The sequence below is a fragment of the Heptranchias perlo genome, chromosome 8, assembly GCF_035084215.1.
Source record: "Heptranchias perlo isolate sHepPer1 chromosome 8, sHepPer1.hap1, whole genome shotgun sequence".
Classification (NCBI taxonomy): Eukaryota; Metazoa; Chordata; class Chondrichthyes; order Hexanchiformes; family Hexanchidae; genus Heptranchias; species Heptranchias perlo.
In genome coordinates this window covers 70,971,398-70,992,373 of record NC_090332.1, presented here as the reverse complement: position 1 = coordinate 70,992,373, position 20,976 = coordinate 70,971,398, and the positions used below count along the sequence as shown (strand labels likewise).

At 45.9% G+C, this 20,976-nt stretch overlaps 1 protein-coding gene across 6 annotated transcripts in view; it reads right to left on the bottom strand.

Moving 5' to 3' along the window:
• Positions 1–20,976, bottom strand: part of LOC137324677 (ribosome-binding protein 1-like) — a 112,929-nt gene that overhangs the window by 3,535 nt on the left and 88,418 nt on the right. For 3 of the 6 annotated variants that reach the window (XM_067989258.1, XM_067989257.1, XM_067989259.1), the window contains 7 exons: positions 15,622–15,693; positions 14,972–15,067; positions 9,023–9,106; positions 6,209–6,301; positions 5,801–5,875; positions 4,711–4,809; positions 381–524 (listed from right to left, as the gene is read on the bottom strand). In XM_067989258.1, the coding sequence (XP_067845359.1) occupies positions 381–524; positions 4,711–4,809; positions 5,801–5,875; positions 6,209–6,301; positions 9,023–9,106; positions 14,972–15,067; positions 15,622–15,693 (663 nt within the window). The remainder of the gene's footprint in view (positions 1–380; positions 525–4,710; positions 4,810–5,800; positions 5,876–6,208; positions 6,302–9,022; positions 9,107–14,971; positions 15,068–15,621; positions 15,694–20,976) is intronic. The other 3 variants (XM_067989261.1, XM_067989260.1, XM_067989262.1) reach the window with 3 other exon arrangements.

Sequence of the window (20,976 nt, the reverse complement as noted above, 5' to 3'; positions counted from 1 at the left end):
TCTAAGGCCTTCACATCTTTCCTTAAGTGCGGTGCCCAGAACAGGATACAATACTCCAGCTGTGGCCGAACCAGTGTTTTATAAAGGTTCACCATGACTTCCTTTCTTTTGTACTCTATGCCTCTATTTATAAAGACCAGGATCCCATGTGCTTTTTTAACTGCTTTCTCAACCTACCCTGCCATCTACAACGATTTGTGCACATATACCCCCAGATCTCTCTGTTCCTGTAGAATTGGCATGAGAGAGAGAGAGAGAGAACACGAGAAAGAGAGACACACACAGATGGAAGGAAAGAAAAAAAAGAGATGGAGACCCTTTGACAAAACATTGTCAGTAACCAAAGTGAGATGACCGTGATTGAACTTTCACTGATGTACCTTTTCCTGTCTCTGTGCTTGTAGGTTCTGAACAGTTTCCTTTTCCTTGTTAAGTTGTTCCTGGGTAACCTTCAGCATCTGCTGTAGTTTTGTAGCTGCTTGGCCCAAGTCCTTGGTCATTTTCTTTTCTTTGTCAAGTCTTTCCTGTAAATATAAACAGGACAATGATGTTAATGTAAACAACAACAATTTGCATTATACAGTGCCTTTAATGTAGCAAAAAACTACCCAAAGTGCTTCACAGGGGAGTAATTGAAAAACGGACACTGAGTCAAAGGGGGAGATATTAGGAGGGGTGACTAAAATCTTGGTACTAAAAGTGGGTTTTAAGGAGGGTCTTAAAGGAGGAGAGGCATAGACGTTTAGGGAGGGAATCCCAGAGTGTAGGGCCTAGACAGCTGAAGGTATGACCACCAATGGTGGGTCAAATGGAGGAGGTGCACAAGAGGTGAGAATCAGACGAACAGAGAGTTCAGGGATGGGTTATAGAGCTGGAGGAGGTTACAGAGATAAGGAGGGGTGAGGCCATGAAGGGATTTGAACACAAAGTTGAGAATGTAAACAGATTATTGTCTCTGTTAAATAGTGGACAACAGAATCGATATAAATCCATTTGTTACTGATATCTCAGCACAATTTCAACCCAAATTACCCTTTAAATGAGGAGCCAATTTATGGAAATCCTTGATGGTCAGAGTTTAAAACTCTGCAGCAATACTAGAAGTCTCATATTCCTACTCCCAAGAGATTTCCGTCATGTGTTATTTTCCAAATCTCTTTAAAAGGTGAACTGTAGCATTAGAAAATGCTGCAAACACACATTTTTATATACAAATTTGCAGATAGAATATGAATTTGCACCAGTTGAAGTACTGTTCAGGTCACCCCATTATAGGAAGGATATCAGAGCCATGGAACGAGTACAGCAAAGATTCACTAGAATGATACTGGGAAAGAATAATAATGGTTAGGAAGAATGGACTGTAACATTGGTTGAGGAGGGAATTTAACAGCGATGTTCAAAATTAGGAAAGGTTTTGAGAGGGTAAACAGTAGAAGGTGAATCAGTAACAAGGGGCATTCTCAGGCTCAAACAGTATATATGGCACCAGCTGATGCAGTCAACTAGTCACTACACCGATAACTAGTTACTATCAAACTTGTTGCTGTGTGTAAATAGGATCAACATTCAATATGGTGTGTGCAATGCACAGGGGTAATTTTGAAACCTTAACTGCAGAGAAACAAACAAATCTAAATTAAAAGAATAATGCCTGTTTATAATTGCTCCCGATAGCTCAGAGAATGTCTCACTTCCTGTGTATAATTGCTCCCGATAGCTCAGAGAATCTCACTTCCTGTGTATAATTGCTCCCGATAGCTCAGAGAATGACTCACTTCCTGTGTATAATTGCTCCCCAGATAGCGGAGAATGACTCACTTCCTGTGTATAATTGCTCCCCAGATAGCGGAGAATGACCCACTTCCTGTGTATAATTGTTCCCCAGACAGCAGAGAATGACCCACTTCCTGTGTATAATTGCTCCCCAGATAGCGGAGAATGACCCACTTCCTGTGTATAATTGTTCCCCAGACAGCAGAGAATGACCCACTTCCTGTGTATAATTGCTCCCCAGATAGCGGAGAATGACCCACTTCCTGTGTATAATTGTTCCCCCAGACAGCAGAGAATGACCCACTTCCTGTGTATAATTGCTCCCCAGATAGCGGAGAATGACCCACTTCCTGTCTATAATTACTCCCCAGATGGCTGAGAGAATGACTCACTTCCTGTTATGGTGAACCATATAAACCAGGAAGGTCCCATGGTTGATAATTAATCTGTCCTGAGTCAGCAGTCACACTCCATCACTTCTGGGTAAGGTAGATGAGGGGGGAGGGAGGAGGGGGGAGGGGAGGAGGGGGGAGGGGAGGAGGGGGGGAGGGGGAGGGGAGGGAGGAGGGGGAGGGGAGGAGGGGGGGAGGGGAGGAGGGGGGGAGGAGGGGGGGGGGGGAGGAGGAGGAGGAGGAGGAGGGGGGGGAGGGGGGGGGGGAGGGGGGGGATGGGGGGGGAGGGGGGGGGATGGGGGGGGATTGGGGGGGGGGGGGGAGGGGGGGGGGATTGGGGGGAGGGGGGGATGGGGGGGGATTGGGGGGAGGGGGGAGGGGGGGGGATTGGGGGGAGGGGGGGATTGGGGGGAGGGGGGGATTGGGGGGAGGGGGGGATGGGGGGATTGGGGGGAGGGGGGGGATGGGGGGGAGGGGGGGATGGGGGGGAGGGGGAGGCCGGAGGGGCGAAGTCAGCTCAAAACTCCAATCTCTGTCCAAGGCGGGTAAATGGAGTTGAGATACAGAACAGCCATAAGCTAACTGAATGGCGGAACAGGCTCAAGGGGCTGAATGGCCTACTCCTGTTCCTACATTCCTGACACCTGCAGGGACGCACATGTGTGGATATTGCACAAGAACAAGTTTGGCTGTGAAGTCCTCTCTAGCAGAATAGCTCTGCCAACACTCACTGAAGAATACCACTGAACTAAGATATTGGAGGGCTGCAGGAACTCGTGCGACTGTTCTCTGGCACGAGCCACTGGAGTCAGGATAGCAGGGAAGAAAACTGGAACAGAAAAAGCCTTGTACACAATGCATTATAATTTAGCTAAGGGCATTTTTGTTCCCATTTTCAGGTGCAGTCCTCACATCACCCTCCTACTCCTCCAGCTGGTAAGACCCGGTGACAGGGCTGGTACATCTCTCCACTGTAGCCGTGGATGGTGCTTTACGATCAGCCAATAAAAGGCTCAATTCAAAGCCTCCCTTCATTTGAAAAAAACAACCTTAACCCCTCAGCTCAAACAGAGAGAGAGAGAGAGAGAGAGAAAATAGGCAAAACTCAAATGGCAAATGCTGGATATCTGAAACAATAACAGAAAAAAAATTGGAAAAGCTGAGCAGCATGTGTGCAAAGAGTGGAACAGTCAATTTTTCAAGTTCATACCGTTAATGAGAACCGCTCTGAAGTGTGCGAGTCTGAAACATTGAAATAGATTAAACAGACGATAGGCCCAAGGCTCAACTGCAAGGCTGTAATTTTACCAAAAACAAGAGCAAAATACTGCGGATGCTGGAAACCTGAACTAAAAATGGATGTTTGCTAACTGTGCCATCACTTTTAAGTACGCCACATTTATGTTTGAGTGCTTTAGTCAATGCATTGATAAAAAGGCCACAGTAATCTTTCATGAAGCACAAAAGTGCTTTGTTTCACAGTTACCACTTCTATACAGTGGGTCACTGCAGAGCCAACCCTGTGGCGTAGTGGGTAATCCCTCCCCTCCTCCCCTCCTCCCCCATCTACCTTACCCAGAAGTGATGGAGTGTGACTGCGTAATTGAGTCCCAAACTTAGCCAAGATTTTATTTTTAATATTCATTCTCAGGATATGGATGACACTGGTAAAGCCGGCATTTATTGCCCAACCCTAGTTGCCCTTGAGAAGGTGGTGGTGGGCCACCTTCTTGAATAGCTGCAATGTAATGCTTCAATACAACTAAGTGGATCACTAGGCCACTTCAGGGGGCAGTTAAGGGTTAACCACATTGGTCTGGGACTGGAGTCACACATAGGCTAGGACAAGTAAGGACGGCAGGTTTCCTTCCTTAAAGGACATCAGCGAACCAGTTGAGTTTTTACGACAATCCGACAGCTTCATGGTAACTTTTACTGGAACCAGCTTTTTTGTTTGTTGCCCTGAGAAGGTGGTGGTGGTTTCTTTGAACCACTGCAGTCCTTGTGATGATGGTGTTCCCACAATGGTACTTTGATCATGGCACTTTCAGTGTTCTGGGGCTGGGAGGGGAAGGGAGGGGAATGAGCAGGGTTCCTGCTCCTGATTGCTATCCGGTGACCACTGCTGAAAAGCGCATGTATGTGGATGGTAGGATCTGAGTTAGCATGTGATGCGCCCCATGACCAAATAGCCTCAACAAATGAATAGTAGCCACTTGGGTGAGGTACCGGAGGGGTGGTAAGTACCGTTGGACCCACAGCCATGAGTTAGGGCCTTCAGGAAAGGAGGGGGGAAAAGGTAAGAAAGTGTGTGGAGCAAGCAAAATAAAAAGAAAGCAACATTGGATCACGATGACCTGAAAAATAAGAGGGGTTAAACAACCTCAAAGTCATGAGGTGGCCTATCTTTCGGGTAATTTATTCAGTATTTGTCATACCACAGGTGGAATTGGTAAGTGACTCTTCGAGTGGCTATGGGGAAAATAAGACACAGTAGAGAGTGCACACATACAGCAGACACTACACAATGCATCAAGACTACCTTCAGCTGAACAATATCCTCTCCATCAAAGGTGACACTGTCCCCTGTTGCCCTCAACTTCTCCAGCTCTTCCTGCAGGTTTAATGCAGATCTCTGGGCCTAATATAAAGATGTGTACAGGCGATGATTAGAAACCACTGATACCAGTTCCACAGCAAATAAGTGAAAGTGACAGCTAAATACAATCGTGTTGGATTTAAAGCATGTTACATACATAATACCTGTCCCACATCAGGGGGATAGTATGGTTCAGTGATGAGACAAATCGCTCAAAATATTAATATTAGGTTAACCCAGATCTCTGATCTGAGTTAGCTGATCTCTCAACAGGGCAGCAGTTGAGGGGTTTCAATTGTCCAGAGTGCCCTTGGGTTAGGAAGGAAGTCAAGGCTCCTGTCTGGACCACTATCTAGTGACTCGTGCTGGAAAGTGCCTGTGTGAGATTGTTGGGTGAGAACGTTATCTGATTTGGCTGTGTTGACCGCCTGTCCTAATGTCTCCTTCTTTGGCTCGGTGTCAATTTTTGTCTGATTACACTCCTGTGAACTGCCTAGGGAGATTTTATTACGTTAAAGGTTCTTTATAAATGCAAGCTGTAGTTGTTTCCTCTATTGCCGACACACACTGTCTCGACCCATGCGGAAAAATTAGTTAATTTGGGAGGATGTCAATATCCCTCACAGGTAATCATTTTACTGTTGCAGGGGAAGGCCTGATTCTTGTGACATTGTCTGCAACAAAATAACTCTTCACGACATTATGAACACTACAGAACCAGCTCACAATATAAGGGATGAACATTAAGTTTGATCCCAGATTCAATGATCTCCTGATCCAAGTCCAGACAAGTGGAGGCTGTTATGTGTCTCCGTTGGGAAGGAAGGAAACACGGGAGAGTCAAGAGGTCCCTAGAACCTCTTGCTGACCAGATAGAGAAGTGCAGTCAGAGGTCACAGGGCAGGAAATCCCCCTGCCCATCCCCCCAGCAACACAGGTGTCAAGCCCAGGTAGGCCAAGGACAGGGAGTAATTTACCAGAAGAGAAATAACCTAATAAAAAAAGTCAGCATTTTATTTAAAAAGAACAGCACCTCTTCAAATTCTTCAGCCAGCTTCTGTCTCTGTGCTTGTTCATTGATCACTGTTTCTTCCAGCTGGGTTTTAAGCTGTACAAGAAATACAGAAGACTGGAATTATTTACTGCATAGGTTGCAGGTGCTGAATTATAGGCAGTCAACTAAGAGATGGAAAGTTGGAGATGGAAAAAATGGCTGCAGTTCAGGCGATAAATACAGTTATTTTCAGTAGGGAAGATGCTGCACAGACAACAGTTAGACACATGGACACAGAGGGTTAAAACGTTGGCCTTGCAGGGAGAGTGACCACGGCATATGGCTACACATAGCACTGTGAGGTTAGAGAGGCGCAAGGTGTTAGTGGTCAAATTTATAGATCAGCGTGTTCCTCCCATGCATGCATGAGCGTCTCACCACCCTGACCTTGGCAGGCTCCTGCTCAACTGGATCAGTCAGTGACCCGACCGACTCTCCATCACGCATGTGGATCTCCATTTCATACAGATGCTGCCTCACCTGGAATAGGGAGCAGTAAAGCTCACTTGTAAGGCACAAAATTGCACCCATGGAACAAAGCACACCCCCCACGCCCAAAACAAAAACACACAGAGAATAAGTTGAGCTGTTTTGAATCAGTTGTAAAGAAGCACCAAACACAAGTAAAAGCCAATGGCCCAAGGGCTGTTTTTAGGATCAAGAAAAGACTATTAGGCCCTAACACGCATCACAGATCAATCTCAGCCACCTGCTTTCTCACTATATCCCTAACACATCTTTGTTAGAGGGAGAAATCCGACCTGCGCTCAAAATGCGCGATAAGTTTGTGGATTGGCTGCTCCGCCCCCAAGGCCCTGCCAGCCTGAGTCAAATTCGGCTTCGGGCCTCCTTTGAACAGAAGCGGCGAGCAGCGGGCGCCAAATGGGAGTCACCGATGCAGCTCGCCAGTCAGGGCCTGATCAATTCCGAGTATGGGATCAAGCGGCCTTGATCAGCCAAGGTGCCCTCACCCCGGTTTTCAACTCCTGGCTGCCCGTTTGGGACACACTGTCGCCTCTGAGTCAGCAGGTTGTGGGTTCAAGCCGCACTCCATAGACTTGAGCACAAAATCTAGGCTGACATTCCCAATGCAGTACGGAGGAAGCGCTGCACTGTTGGAGGTGCCGTCTTTCAGATGAGACGTTAAACCGAGACCCCATCTGCCCTCTCAGGTGGAAGTAGAAGATCCCATAGCACTATTTCAAAGAAGAGTTCTCCCCGGTGTCCTGGCCAATAATAATCCCTCAACCAACATCACTAAAAAAAAAACAGATTATCGAGTCGTTATCACATTGCTGTTTGTGGGATTTTTGCTGTGTGCAAATTGGCTGCTGTGTTTCCCCACATTACAACAGTGACTACACTTCAAAAATACTTCATTGGCTGTAAAGTGTTTTGGGACAGCTTTAGGTTGTGAAAGGTGCAAAATAAATGCAAGTCTTTCTTTCTTATTCCGGAATTCTATCAGCCCTTGGTCAAAGGTTACTATCTGCCTTCTCTTCTTACTTCTAACCATCAAATGTTTTAAACAAGTGCTCTCTGCATTTCTAAAATCTTCACTACAATGAACGATTTGCCTCGACCAATTGTTTTAGTCCCCTTTATAGTTTTGAAAACCTTCAAAGAAAAAACAAAAACGGAAGAAAAATGAATAAGCAATAACTGTTCATTGGTGAGGGGAGGTGGAGGGGGAGCTGTTTTTAAGAGTTTAGTAAACAGCTTCAGTCATAAGAGTGGATAAAAGTAACGTAAGGAACAAAAACCTGACTGAGCTTCCCCTGATGGCCTGGCAGATAAAGGCTACCTGGATATGCGTTGCAGACAAAGTTTGACTCCAGTTAGCTAACCTCTGAAGGGCTGGCAATGCTACATTCGGGCTCAGCACCTCAGGGCGAAGAGGGAAAAAAGAACTGTGAGCCCCAGTGATAAAAACAGAAAATCTGGAAATCTGAAATTGAAACAGAAAATAGCAGCATCCCAGCATCCGCAGTATTTTGCTTCTGAGAGTCCCTGTGGTTGAATAGCCTGCTGAGACTCTCTGTCTAGACTCACACAAGAAGAACTGTCAGGTACTGGAGGGCTGCTGGTACTCTGAACTATGCCTCTGCAAGAGTTGGTCGATTCCAAAAGGAAGGAAGGGTCTGTGTGATGGATGGACAAGACATCCAAACCCATAACCAATGATCATCCCTTAGGCTCCCTTAAATTCTTACCCCTTGACTTAATAATTGATTAGTTGCTTCTTAAAATATTAGTTATGTATTTCTTACATAAAAGTTATATCTTTACAACACTGTTATTGTGACTGCTAAGTCTGTCTGCCAACTTTTCTTGGTTATAGCTCTTTTTTCTCCTTTCTGATTGGTGAATAACAAAAGTAGAAAATAGCCAATCATGTTACACAAAACCCCAATTTCAATTTTCTTGCCGATCACACGCTAATAAAAAACATTCTATCCAAACACACTACAGCAAAAAAAATGTTCCCGCGATATATCCACTATGATGGTTCTTACACCACTAAAAATAACATTTATAACAAATACATTTTTAAAAATCACAAGCTTCCCTATAAACCCCTTCCCCCCGATTCCACATTCCCACTCCTCTGGGTCTATGAGCATCTTAAGACTCCGATGGCTTCTCTCTCTCTCTGGTCTAGTTCTGGAAGAAAACCTGTCGTTTCTGCGTTCCATCGAGTGATCTAAGACCGTCTTTCGAAGGAAGGAGCAGTCCGATAAAAAAATCATAGAAATTTGGGGGGGGGGGGGGATTTGATCACCCCGAAACTCCCCCATCCCCCACTACAAGGTGGGCATGTACCACACCACAGTCAATGGTATATGTAGATAGGGTCTACAGAAGAATAGGATCCAAGCTACCAGCAAGTCAATTCCTGCACGGATTCCTCATTGAAACAATAATATCAGAGCTTTCAGATCCTGAAAGCAGCATCTTTTGGACTATGGTCAGGCTGCTGAGCAGAGCTCCTCCCATTTCCCTGTTTAACTTGCGTTACTAGCCAATGAAACACTTCCCTATCACCAGGGTAAGCAAGTCACCTCAAGTTAAGATCAGAAATTAGAACCATTTTTTTTCGATGAAAGTACCCTTTCGCTGGGGTTCAAGTGCATGTTGTTAGATTGAAGATTTACTTGCAGTGAAGGAAAACAGATCAATTATAAAATTAGTTTTCCTCACCAGTGAGAGCTCCTCGCTCTGTTTCTGTACCTCTTTATTGGCCATTTCAAGCTGGCTTTGTGATTCTACTAAGAGCTCGCTCAACTGCAATGGAAGAAAAAGAGAGCAAATCACTAACTTCAATTCAGAACAAAAGGACCAGCCCTAAGCCTCATTTAACACCAGAGTTATATCACACATTTAGTGCTGCTTTGATGCCTTTTTATTAAACACCACACCAATCTTTTGCCGCAATGGGAAGTTTAGCAGCTGCAGTGGAACCATCTGATGCCAACCATCATCACTGTGAGATCGCATGAGCAAACAGCCCACAATGCACCACACAGTGCAACACAAGCAACCCCTTGTTAGAATATTTACCAAGTATATTTTGCCTGTACATTAGGTCTTTTCTGCTCAAAGCTTAATATTGAAAACAGAATTTCAAAGTGGTCTCTTTCTAAATCACAGTATTTATTTTATAAATTCAACTCCAGTATAAACAGGGCAATTTGTACATTTTTGTAACATTGCGAAGACAAATACTCGTAAAAGACAGCGCGAGAGAGAATGCATTAGGGACACTTGGTCTTATTTCTCCCAGCTTTGCCCTAACTCCTGAATGTGCCCTATTCACATCATACTGTTCAGTTATGAATCAGTGCTGAATGGCTGGGTGTGTGTTGACAAAACAGCAGCAGTATAACTGGGGAATCAGGTTAGCAATCTGATTCGTTACTGCACTCATGCCAAGTGCGCGTGAGGTAACATCCAGCAGCTGGTCCTACAATACTTGGGCTTCAAACCGTGCAGAACAACTCCAGTCTGGTGCAAAGCCATGTTTTAAAGTGCACAGATGGTCCATTGAACCTCCTGAGATTTTATAACCTTAGTATGGGATGGTTTAAGTGTTAACCGTGGCTCAGTTGGTAGCACTCTCCCCTCTGAGTCAGAAGACGATGGGTTCAAGCCCCACTGGAGTCTTGAGCACATAATCTAGGCTGATACTCCAATGAGGGAGAGCTGCACTGTCGGAGGTGCCGTCTTTCGGATGAGACGTTAAACCTAGGCCTCGTCTGCCCTCTCAGGTGGAGATAAAAGATCCCATAGCACTATTTTGAAGAAGAGCAGGAGAGTTATCCCCAGTGTCCTGGCTAATATTTATCCCTCAACCAACATCACTAAAACAGATTATCTGGTCATTATCATATTGCTGATTGTGGGGGCTTGATGTATGTAAATTGACTGCCACATTTCCGAAATTACAACAGTGACTACACTTCAAAAAAGTACTTCATTTATTGTAAAGCGCTTTGGGATGTCCTGAGGTCGTGAAAGACACTTTATAAATGCAAGTCTGTCTTTCTTTCAATGTTAGTTTAATTGTCTCATGTCCCTACCACGATTTCCAGAGAACAGAGTTCACGCACGGGCGCCCACACACGGGAGCTCGACACTGGGCTCAGGGGCTTTGTATCTGGGTCTGCTGGCAGCACACCGCACTATACAGGGACTAGTGATCAATCAGACAATATCTGTGTACTGACCCACTCATTATTAGCACAGCCCGAACTGCTGCCAGGAGTCTGGCCAGTCCCTTACCGCTTAAAGGGACAATACAACTCCACACTGTCCACCCTCACTACCCCAGAAACCCTAACGGCAACAACAGGACTGAAACCTTTCACAATCCAAGTCCGTTAAATCTTTCAGAACCAACAAAGGCTGTATGATTTATCAAGCTCCATGGGGAAGGTCCAGGCTGTTGAGGTGACTTCACTGTCGGGGCTTCTCAGAACAGCCACACACAATCTCTGTACTTAGCCGTCACTGATATTCACACATCCAATTCTAAATGAGTCCATTTCGAGCAAAGGTGCACAAAGGACAGAAACAAGGGTGGGGGTGGGCACAATCTTAAAATTAGAGCTAGGCCATTCAGGAGTGAAATCAGGAAGCACTGGGTCACACAGAGGGTAGTAGAAATCTGGAACTCTCTCCCTCAAAGGGCTGTGGATGCTGGGGTCAATTGTAATTTGCAAGACTGAGATCGGCAGATTTTTGTTGGGCTAAGGTTATCAAGGGATATGGAGCAAAGGCGGGTAAATGAGGTTGAGGTACAGATCAACCTTGATCTAATTGAATGGCGGAGCAGGCTCGAGGGGTTGGATGGCCTACTCCTGTTCCTATGTTTCTAGATTTCTAAAATACCTCCTCCCAATTGCACAACTGAGTAAGTCAGTGAGCGGCTAAGCCACAAACCCACACCCTCCCGGTCTGTGCTAAGCCAGCTGATCACTACCCAATGACCCTTGTTAGAAATGCACGTACGTGGCAGTCAGGCCAGGAAAGGGTCTGGCTGGGCTGTGATTCCCCTGGGCTGGAATAGCCTGCCATTGTCCACTGTTTGGGCTCGGTTGTGAAGAGTGGCCACTTGGACGAGGTACTGGAAGGTGACCAGGCTGTGTGTTTTCAGAATTTCCCGTTTTAGTTTGAGAATTGCAGCATTTGCAGTTTTTTCCTTTGAGAAGATTATTTTACTTCAGCAGGAGGCAGTTGTGAGCTGCCATAAAAACCAATGTTCTTTCCAGATTAGAGAACTGCAAGATTCCTGGGACATTGGGACCGGTTCTGGGGAAGGTGGGACCTGTACAAGCGGGATAGGTTACACCCGAGCAGGACCGGGACCAATGTCCTCGCGGGGGTGTTTGCTAGTGCTGTTGGGGAAGGTTTAAACTAGAGTGGCAGGGGGATGGGAACCTGAGTGGGGAGTCAGAGGGGAGTAAAGTTGAAAGCAGCAAGAGAGGGGAAGACCAAGGGGAAATTTACAATACAAATAGTACAAACAGTTGTTCAAGAACAAGTGAAAGGGAAAAGCGTAGAGCAGCAGAAAGAAAGTGTACTTTAGGCACTACAGATAAAGTGAAAACTAGAAGGCGTAAAGCGATTAACCCAGCATCAAAGCTGAAGGTCAGACTAGGGTGTGTGGCCCAATTAAAAGTTCTATATACAAATGCACGGAGTATAAGGAATAAATTAAATGAACTACAGGTTCAAATTCAAATTGGAGGGTATGACATGATAGCTATTACTGAGACATGGCTGCAGGATGGTCAGGATTGAGAACTAAATATACCGGGTTATAAGATCTACAAGAGAGATAGGGAAAATGGAAGAGGGGGAGGAGTAGCCTTAGTTATTAGAGATGAAATCATTTCAATGATAAAGGAGGATATAACGAGAGGTAAGCAGCCAACAGAGACCTTATGGGCTGAATTGAGAAATAGGAAAGGATCTAAGACTATAGTAGGAGTTGTGTATAGGATCCCTGGCAGCAGCTCTGAAGTGCTGGATTGTATAAGTGCAGAGATTAGACAAGCGTGTAAGAAAGGCATAGTGGTCTTAATGGGGGACTTTAACCTTCACACAGATTGTGAAAAGCAGACTAGCAACTGTCAGAAAGGTAGTGAATTTCTTAAGTGTGTCCGGGATAGTTTTCTACAGCAGTATGTCCTAGAGGCAACAAGCGGGCAAGCCATACTAGATTTAGTAATGAGTAATGAACCAGATTTAGTTAACAGCTTAACTGTGCGTGAACTGATTCTGGATTTGGGTAAGGCCGACTTCAATGGGATGAGACAGAGACTGTCCACAGTAAACTGGGCAAATCTATTAATGGGTAAAACGACTGATGATCAGTGGGAAATGTTTAAAGAAACATTTAACGTGATACAGAATCAGTTTATACCCCTGAGGGGCAAGAACACTACATGCCAAAAAAAAAGCCATGGACAACTAAAGAGGTAAGGGACAGTATAAGACAAAAGGAAAGGGCATACAAAAAGGCAAAAAATGGCACAGATCCTGGCGAATGGGAAAGATACAATGATCTACAAAGGGTCACAAAACAGATAGTAAGAGCTACAAAAATAGAGCATGAAAACTTGCAAGGGATATCAAAACCAATATGAAGAACTTTTATAGTTATATTAGGAAAAAGAGGGTTGTCAGGAGCAGTGTTGGCCCCTTAAAAACTGAAAGTGGGGATATTGTCATTGACATGGGGAAATGGCGGACATGTTGAATAATTACTTTGTGTCAGTATTTACAGTAGAAAAAGAGGAATGCATGCCGGAAATCCCAAGAAAACTAATATTGAATCGGGGACAGGGACTCAATAAAATTAACAAAAGTAAAACAACGGTAATGAAGAAAATAATAGCACTAAAGAGTGACAAATCCCCAGGACCAGATGGTTTCCATCCCAGGGTTTTAAAGTAAGTAAGTGAGTACACTGCAGATGCCCTAACTATAATCTTACAAAGTTCTCTAGATTCAGGAACTGTCCCTCTAGATTGGAAAATTGCACATGTCACTCTGCTTTTTAAGAAAGGAGAGAGAGGGAAACCAGGGAATTATAGACCAGTTAGCCTAACATCTGTTGTGGGGAAAATGCTGGAGTCTATAATTAAGGATAGGGTGACTGAACACCTCAAGAATTTTCAGGTAATCAGAGAGAGCCAGCATGGATTTGTGAAAGGTAGGTCGTGCCTGACAAACCTGATTGAATTTTTTGAAGAGGTGACTAAAGTAGTGGACAGGGGAATGTCAATGGATGTTATTTATATGGACTTCCAGAAGGCATTTGATAAAGTCCCACATAAGAGACTGTTAGCTAAGATAGAAGCCCATGGAATCGAGGGAAAAGTACGGACTTGGTTAAGAAGCTGGCTGAGCGAAAGGCGACAGAGAGTAGGGATAATGGGAAGGTACTCACATTGGCAGGATGTGACTAGTGGAGTCCCGCAGGGATCTGTCTTGGGGCCTCAATTATTCACAATATTTATTAACGACTTAGATGAAGGCATAGAAAGTCTCATATCTAAGTTTGCCGATGACACAAAGATTGGTGGCATTGTAAGCAGTGTAGATGAAAACATAAAATTACAAAGGGATATTGATAGATTAGGTGAATAGGCAAAACTGTGGCAAATGGAATTCAATGTAGGCAAATGTGAGGTCATCCACTTTGGATCAAAAAAGGATAGAACAGGGTACTTTCTAAATGGTAAATGTTAAAAACAGTGGATATCCAAAGGGACTTAAGGGTTCAGGTGCATAGATCATTGAAGTGTCATGAACAGGTGCAGAAAATAATCAATAAGGCTAATGGAATGCTGGCCTTTCCATCTAGAGGACTAGAGTACAAGGGGGCAGAAGTTATGCTGCAGCTATACAAAACCCTGGTTAGACCGCACCTGGAGTACTGTAAGCAGTTCTGGGCACCGCACCTTCGGAAGGACATATTGGCCTTGGAGGGAGTGCAGCGTAGGTTTACTAGAATGATAACCGGACTTCAAGGGCTAAGTTACAAGGAGAGATTACACAAATTGGGGTTGTATTCTCTAGAGTTTAGAAGGTTAAGGGGTGATCTGATCGAAGTTTATAAGATATTAAGGGGAACAGATAGGGTGGATAGAGAGAAACTATTTCCGCTGGTTGGGGATTCTAGGAGTAGGGGGCACAGTCTAAAAATTAGAGCCAGACCTTTCAGGAGTGAGATTAGAAAACATTTCTACACACAAAGGGTGGTAGAAGTTTGGAACTCTCTTCCGCAAACAGCAATTGATACTAGCTCAATTGCTAAATTTAAATCTGAGATAGATAGCTTTTTGGCAACCAAAGGTATCAAGGGATATGGGCCATAGGCAGGTATATGGAGTTAGATCACAGATCAGCCATGATCTTATCAAATGGCAGAGCAGGCACGAGGGGCTGAATGGCCTACTCCTGTTCCTATGTCCCTATGTTGTACAGACCGAGGGTCCCCGGGGTACAGGTTGGGGGACCCAAAAAAATATTTTCTCCTGTAAGTTACTTTTACTAAAATCTGTTAATGCACTGTATATAAACATGTTTACAAATTCACTAAAACAAGAGGAAAATACCGACATCCGTGGCCACACTCACCTCTTTTATTTCTACCGAGTATTTCTGACACTGTGTGGGTGCAGATTCTAATTGGGTTTGTAGCTGTGCCTCCAACTCAGTGACTAGCTCCTTCATCTGAGGAGAAAACAGAGATTCAAATCATTCCAGAAGTACTCAAAACAGTGTCTTACCCGTGTACAACACCTCTCCACTCCCAGCTGATGAACAGTGACCCCTGTGGGCCTCAAGAAAGAATGGGGCTGGGGCTGGGGCTGGCCTTGGGTAAGTCATCTGGAGCCAACCAGTGCCCATGGACATGTCCCCAGGCAAGGCGTCAAGGTCTCCAAGGTTAGAGGAGGATTCGATTGGGTAAATACAGAGAAAGTATTTCCTCTGGTGGAGGAATCAAAAATGAGGGGGCATAATCTTAAAATTAGAGCTAGGCCATTTAAGAAGGAAATCAGGAAGCACTTTTTCACACAAAGGGTTGTGGATGCTAGGGGTCAATTGGAGTTTTCAAGACTGAGATCGATAGAATTTTGTTAGGTAAGGGTATCAAAGGTTATGGCGTAAAGGCGGGTGAATGAGACTTGAGGTGCAGATCAGCCATGATCGAATTGAATGGCACAGCAGGCTCAAGGGTCTGAATGGCTTCCTCCTGTTCCTACAAAGCAAACGGAAAAAAGTACCTGTTCCGTGTTTTGGGATTCTAGCTTCAGTTTCTCCAACGTGTCCTCTAACGTTTTTACTTGTGTTTGTGCCTGTAAAAACAGAACTGCCAATTAGCTGCCACCGTACAGCAGATCCACTTGATCCCAAAAATGTTCCAACCTACAATAGTCCCCACCGCTTATAGCGGGCGCGTTCGTGCGAGCGTGATTTGCCAGTATACGCGATGGCCGGTATAACGGGGTATCGCAATGACAGTGCTCTACTATATATTGTAGATCACTACTGGAGAAACCAAACAAGACTAACTGCAATGCAATTAGCTTTATTTAAACCATATAAACTGTAAACCCACATCACTTATAGAGGATTAGAAGGGTTTAAGTGCACAAAAAGTAATTGGACCTTAAAGAGGCGCTATTTACTTATATAAAAATAGAAAATGCTGGAAAACACTCAGCAGGTCAGGCAGCATCTGTGAAGAGAGAAAGAGAGTTAACATTTCTGATGAGTTCTGATGAAAGGTCACTGACCTGAAACATTGGGCTCGATGTTAGCAGGGCTGCGAGTTCGCGGCAGGGGGGCTATTGGGCGCTTGGGTAACGCGCCCGGTGAAATTAGTCTGCCCCCCGCGCGATCGCAGCCTAATTGGATCCACTTACCTGGTCTTCCGGGTTCCCCACTGCTAAGCTGCACGTCGGGCGGACTGCGCATGCACAGTAAGCTCTATCAGCTGGAGGAGCTCTATTTAAAGGGGCAGTCCTCCACTGACAGATACTGCAACAAATAGAAAAAAATACAGCATGGAGCAGCCCAGGGGGAAGGCTGCTCCCAGTTTAATGATGCCTCACTCCAGGTATCATTAGATGGGGTGAGGAGGATAGGGAAGACAGAGATCATCCCCCTGGCGGGCGGGAGGAAGCCACCAGGAAGGCCTGGCTCGAGGTGGCAGAGGTCATCTGCACCACCAACATATCACGCACCTGCATACAGTGCAGGAGGCGCTCCAATGACCTAAGTAGGTCAGCCAAAGTGAGTACACTGACTCATTCCCCTGCACTCCATCTGCCACATCACCGCCCCAACCCCACATCTCCTTCTGCACTGCCAACACTACTCTGTCACATCACTCCTCATACCCACTCAAACCTCATCTTCATCTTACCTGCACTTACTCACTTCGCCAGTACTCATCCCGCCACTACCACTCAACCCAATCCTCATACAATCTCATGGCTCTATCTCATACTCACCCTCTCGTGCATCTCTTTCACGGCCAGCCTCACTCAACCCGCCACTACCTGTGCTGCAGCCACAGGGCATGCATCACATATGTGCAGTAGGCAGCGTAAGGCAAACGTGTCGTGAGCATGAAGGGATGCACAAGGGTGTTTGAGGGTTTGTCATGGTTTTTACTTATATTGAATTTCTGACCAACTCACATTACATATTATATTGGCACCACTACTGCCATGTCTTTGCGAATCTTGTCTGGTTTGTGCAATAATGCCCTTTCCTGAGGATCACAATGAAGACCCACAACTGATGACACCCATTGTGTCACTGCAGAGTGAGTGTAGGTGTATTTGCAGGGCTCTTTTGTGCAGACGACTGAGAGACATCAGCGATATCCCCGGTGGCACCCTGGAATGATGCGGAGGAGAAGTTGTTGAGGGCAGTGGTGACTTTGACAGCGACAGGTAAGAAGATGGTGCTCGGGCCAACCGGGAGCAGCTCGGCATGAAGGAGGCTGCAGATGTCCACGACTACATGTCGAGTGACTCTGAGCCTCCGTGTGCACTGCTGCTCAGAGAGGTCCAGGAGGCTGAGCCTCGGTCTGTGGACCCTGTGGCGAGGGTAGTGCCCTCTGCGACACATCTCTCTCTGCGGTAGCCCTCCCTCCTGCTGTACAGGTGGATGTGTCACAGCACTCTGTTGTGGTGCTCCACGTGTCAGAGGTGGACAGCGAGGCTGGTGATGCTGTTCGCCCTCCGAGGAGGTCATGACTGCAGTTACGGCGGCCCCCATCTGGAAGGTATACATCTGAGGGGGTCCGCAAGGTAGGTACATGTCTCTGGACCCCGGGGTAAGTGTGCAAGTTGGTGAATTTTCTTGTCAGGAGGAGGGTGGTGGAGGCCAAACTTTGTCCCAAGTGACAGAGTGGCCTCCTGCAATGAGTGAGGGTCTCCCCCCCCGCCCCCCCACCTGTCAAATGGACCTTTGCAGCTGCCACAGGCTGATAGCTGCAACACGTCCATTTCACAGTATGGGAAACAGTCCCAGTTGTCAATAAAATCCCACCCCTCCTCACATATTCACTTAATCAGGTCTGTTAATGACCTGAAATACCAAGGCAAATACTGTTAAGTGGAACCCCACCGGCTTTAATTGCCTGCGGGATTCCCACCTGCGGGGGCTGCGTGCGCACGCCGGCGTGTCTGTGGGGAACCTGGAAGTGGGCGGGTTGGAGCCGGGCTCCGAACCCGCTCTGGGGTTCCCCGATTTTCGGAGCCTCCCCTCCTAGGAACGCACCCGATAGCGGATGCTAAAATGAAGCCCATTAACTCTGTTTCTCTCTCCACAGATGCTGCCTGACCTGCTGAGTGTTTTCCAGCATTTTCTATTTTTGTTTTAGGTTTCCAGCATCCGCAGCATTTTGCTTTTGCTATTTACTAAAGTTTGTTCTTGTGCATCTTAACAAGGTGCGAACTGGTGAGTAAGTTGTTTTTTTCCGAAATAAAAGGAGCACTTAAGACACTGTAACCGGCAACTTTGAAATTGACGTTAATGCAATTGGAGAAGGTTAATCGCGCTTTGACCGACATAAGCGACTGCCCAGTTTAAAAGTGGGTGTTTTAAGTGGTGGGGACTGTACTTCAAAAATTCTTCAAAAAAAAATACTTGAAACCATAAGATAAGGCCCACTAAACGAACAAGATTCCACAGCCAAGTGTGCTCCCACCATCTCTACAACTGAACTTAATGCATCGGTGGGACTGCGTCTTACAGTCAAGGCCAGGATACTTCCTACTAATGCATGGTCAAGGAAATTTATACAGCAGCTTTCACGTTCTCAGAAACGCAGTCACTGTTGTTATGCAGGCAGATGCGGCAGCCAAGTTGTGCACAGCAAGATCCCACAGACAGCAGGTGAGATGAATAACCAATTACTCTGTCTTTGGCAGTGTTGGCTGTGGGATAAACATTGGCCAGGGGCCAGACTCAAGTTATGATGCCCCTTCAGCTGAATAGATCACTGACATTCTCCGTCCAGACTCCAAGAGATGACTATTTGGGTGAGCCGGTGTCTCTGCCACTAACTACCGGAATTGCTGTATTCAGGAGAAGAAGAAAATTGACCAGGGTAAGGGGTGTTGGGAAAGGATTCTCATTTGGCACTAAACGTATCATGAATACACGAGAATCGGGAAATATTCTGAACGGTTCAGGTCTTATTAATAGTGTCTGGGATACCAGAAACATGTTTGAGTAGCCTGGGTCATAAAGGGCCAGTCCATTAATGCACAGTGCCACAATAAGGAAAATAAAAGGCCTTTTTGTCAACTGAAATTCGTCCCTCTAGTACTCCAACTCTCCCAGCCTGACTTCCTCCTGTGCTCTGAGTGCCCCTGCATCTCTACTCCCCTGCCCAGCACGTTATCCCAGACATTTGACAACGTGAAGATACTCGTTTGGGAATCTTGTTCTAAATGTATTTTTCAACATATTACATAGAATTTCACAAAACTGGAGCAGAGCATTCAGCCCAACTGATCTGTGCCAGTGTCTATGCTCTACATGAGCCTCCTCCCACCCTACTTCATCTAACCCTATCAATATAACCTTTTATGCCTTTCTCCATAATGTACTTGTCTAGCTTCCCCTTAAATGCATCAATGCTATTCACCTCAACCACTCCAAGTGAAAGAAAGAAAGATTTGCATTTATGTGGTAGCGAGTTCTACATTCTAACCACTCTCTGTGTAAAGAAGTTTCTCCTGAATTCCTTATTGGATTTATTAGTGACTGTCTTATATTTATGACCCCTAGTTTTTTCCTCCCCACAAACGGAAACATCATCTCTATGTCTACCTTATCAAACCCCTTCATAATTTTGAAGACCTCTATTAAGTCACCCTTCAGTCTTCTCTTTTCTAGAGATAAGAGGCCCAAGCTGTTCAGTCTTTCCTAATAGATTTATCCGCTCAGTTCTATAAACAGGCTTATGCTTACAATGTCTGGGATTCTTATCCTTGTTTTCAAATCCCTCCATGGTCTCGCTGCTCCCTATCTCTGTAACCTCCTCCAGCCCCACACCCTCCGAGATCTCTGCGCTCCTCCAATTCTGGCCTTTTGCGCATCCCCGATTTTCTTTGCTCCACCATTGGCGGCCGTGCCTTCAGCTGCCTAGGCCTTAGGCTCTGGAATTCCCTCCCTAAACGTCTCTGCCTCTCTACCTTTCTCTCCTACTTTAAGTCACTCCTTAAAACCTACCTCTTTGACCAAGCTTTTGGTCATCTGTATTGATTGGCACCCCATCCACCACCCTAAACATTCATTCCCTTCACCACCGGCACACTGTGGCTGCAGTGTGCACCATCCACAGGATGCACTGCAGCAACTCGCCAAGGCTTCTTCGACAGCACCTCCCAAACCCGCGACCTCTACCACCTAGAAGGACAAGAGCAGCAGGTACATGGGAACAACACCACCTGCACGTTCCCCTCCAAGTCACACACCATCCCGACTTGGAAATATATCGCCGTTCCTTCATTGTCGCTGGGTCAAAATCCTGGAACTCCCTTCCTAACAGCACTGTGGGAGAACCGTCACCACACGGACTGCAGCGGTTCAAGAAGGTGGCTCACCACCACCACCTTAGAGGGCAATTAGGGATGGGCAATAAATGCTGGCCTCGCCAGCGACGCCCACATCCCGTGAACGAATAAAAAAAAAATGAGGCTCGGTGTCAAATTTTGTCTGATTACGTTCCTATGAAACGCCTTGGGATGTTTTACTACATCAAAGGCGCTATATAAATGCAATTGGTGTTGTTGTCGATACTGATTTTGGACTCACAATTTGCCACATGGCATGTTCCCGAGGTTGGCTGGGCCGTCAGTGCGATCTGCAGAGCCCAAAGCTGCCTGCTGCCACAGCATAACAAGGGAAGGAGTTTAAACATAAATGGTACACAAGGGATCCCAGTCTCTCGTGCTCATTCCCTATTCACTGGTTACAAAGGAACACCATCCAACAGCCCTGCCAACAGGTCACCAGTCTATGTCCTGGGTTGGGGAATGGGTCCTGAGGCAAAAGTGGGAAAAAAAAGAAGAAAATGCTCTCCTGATGGCTTGGAGATAACAACACCTCCT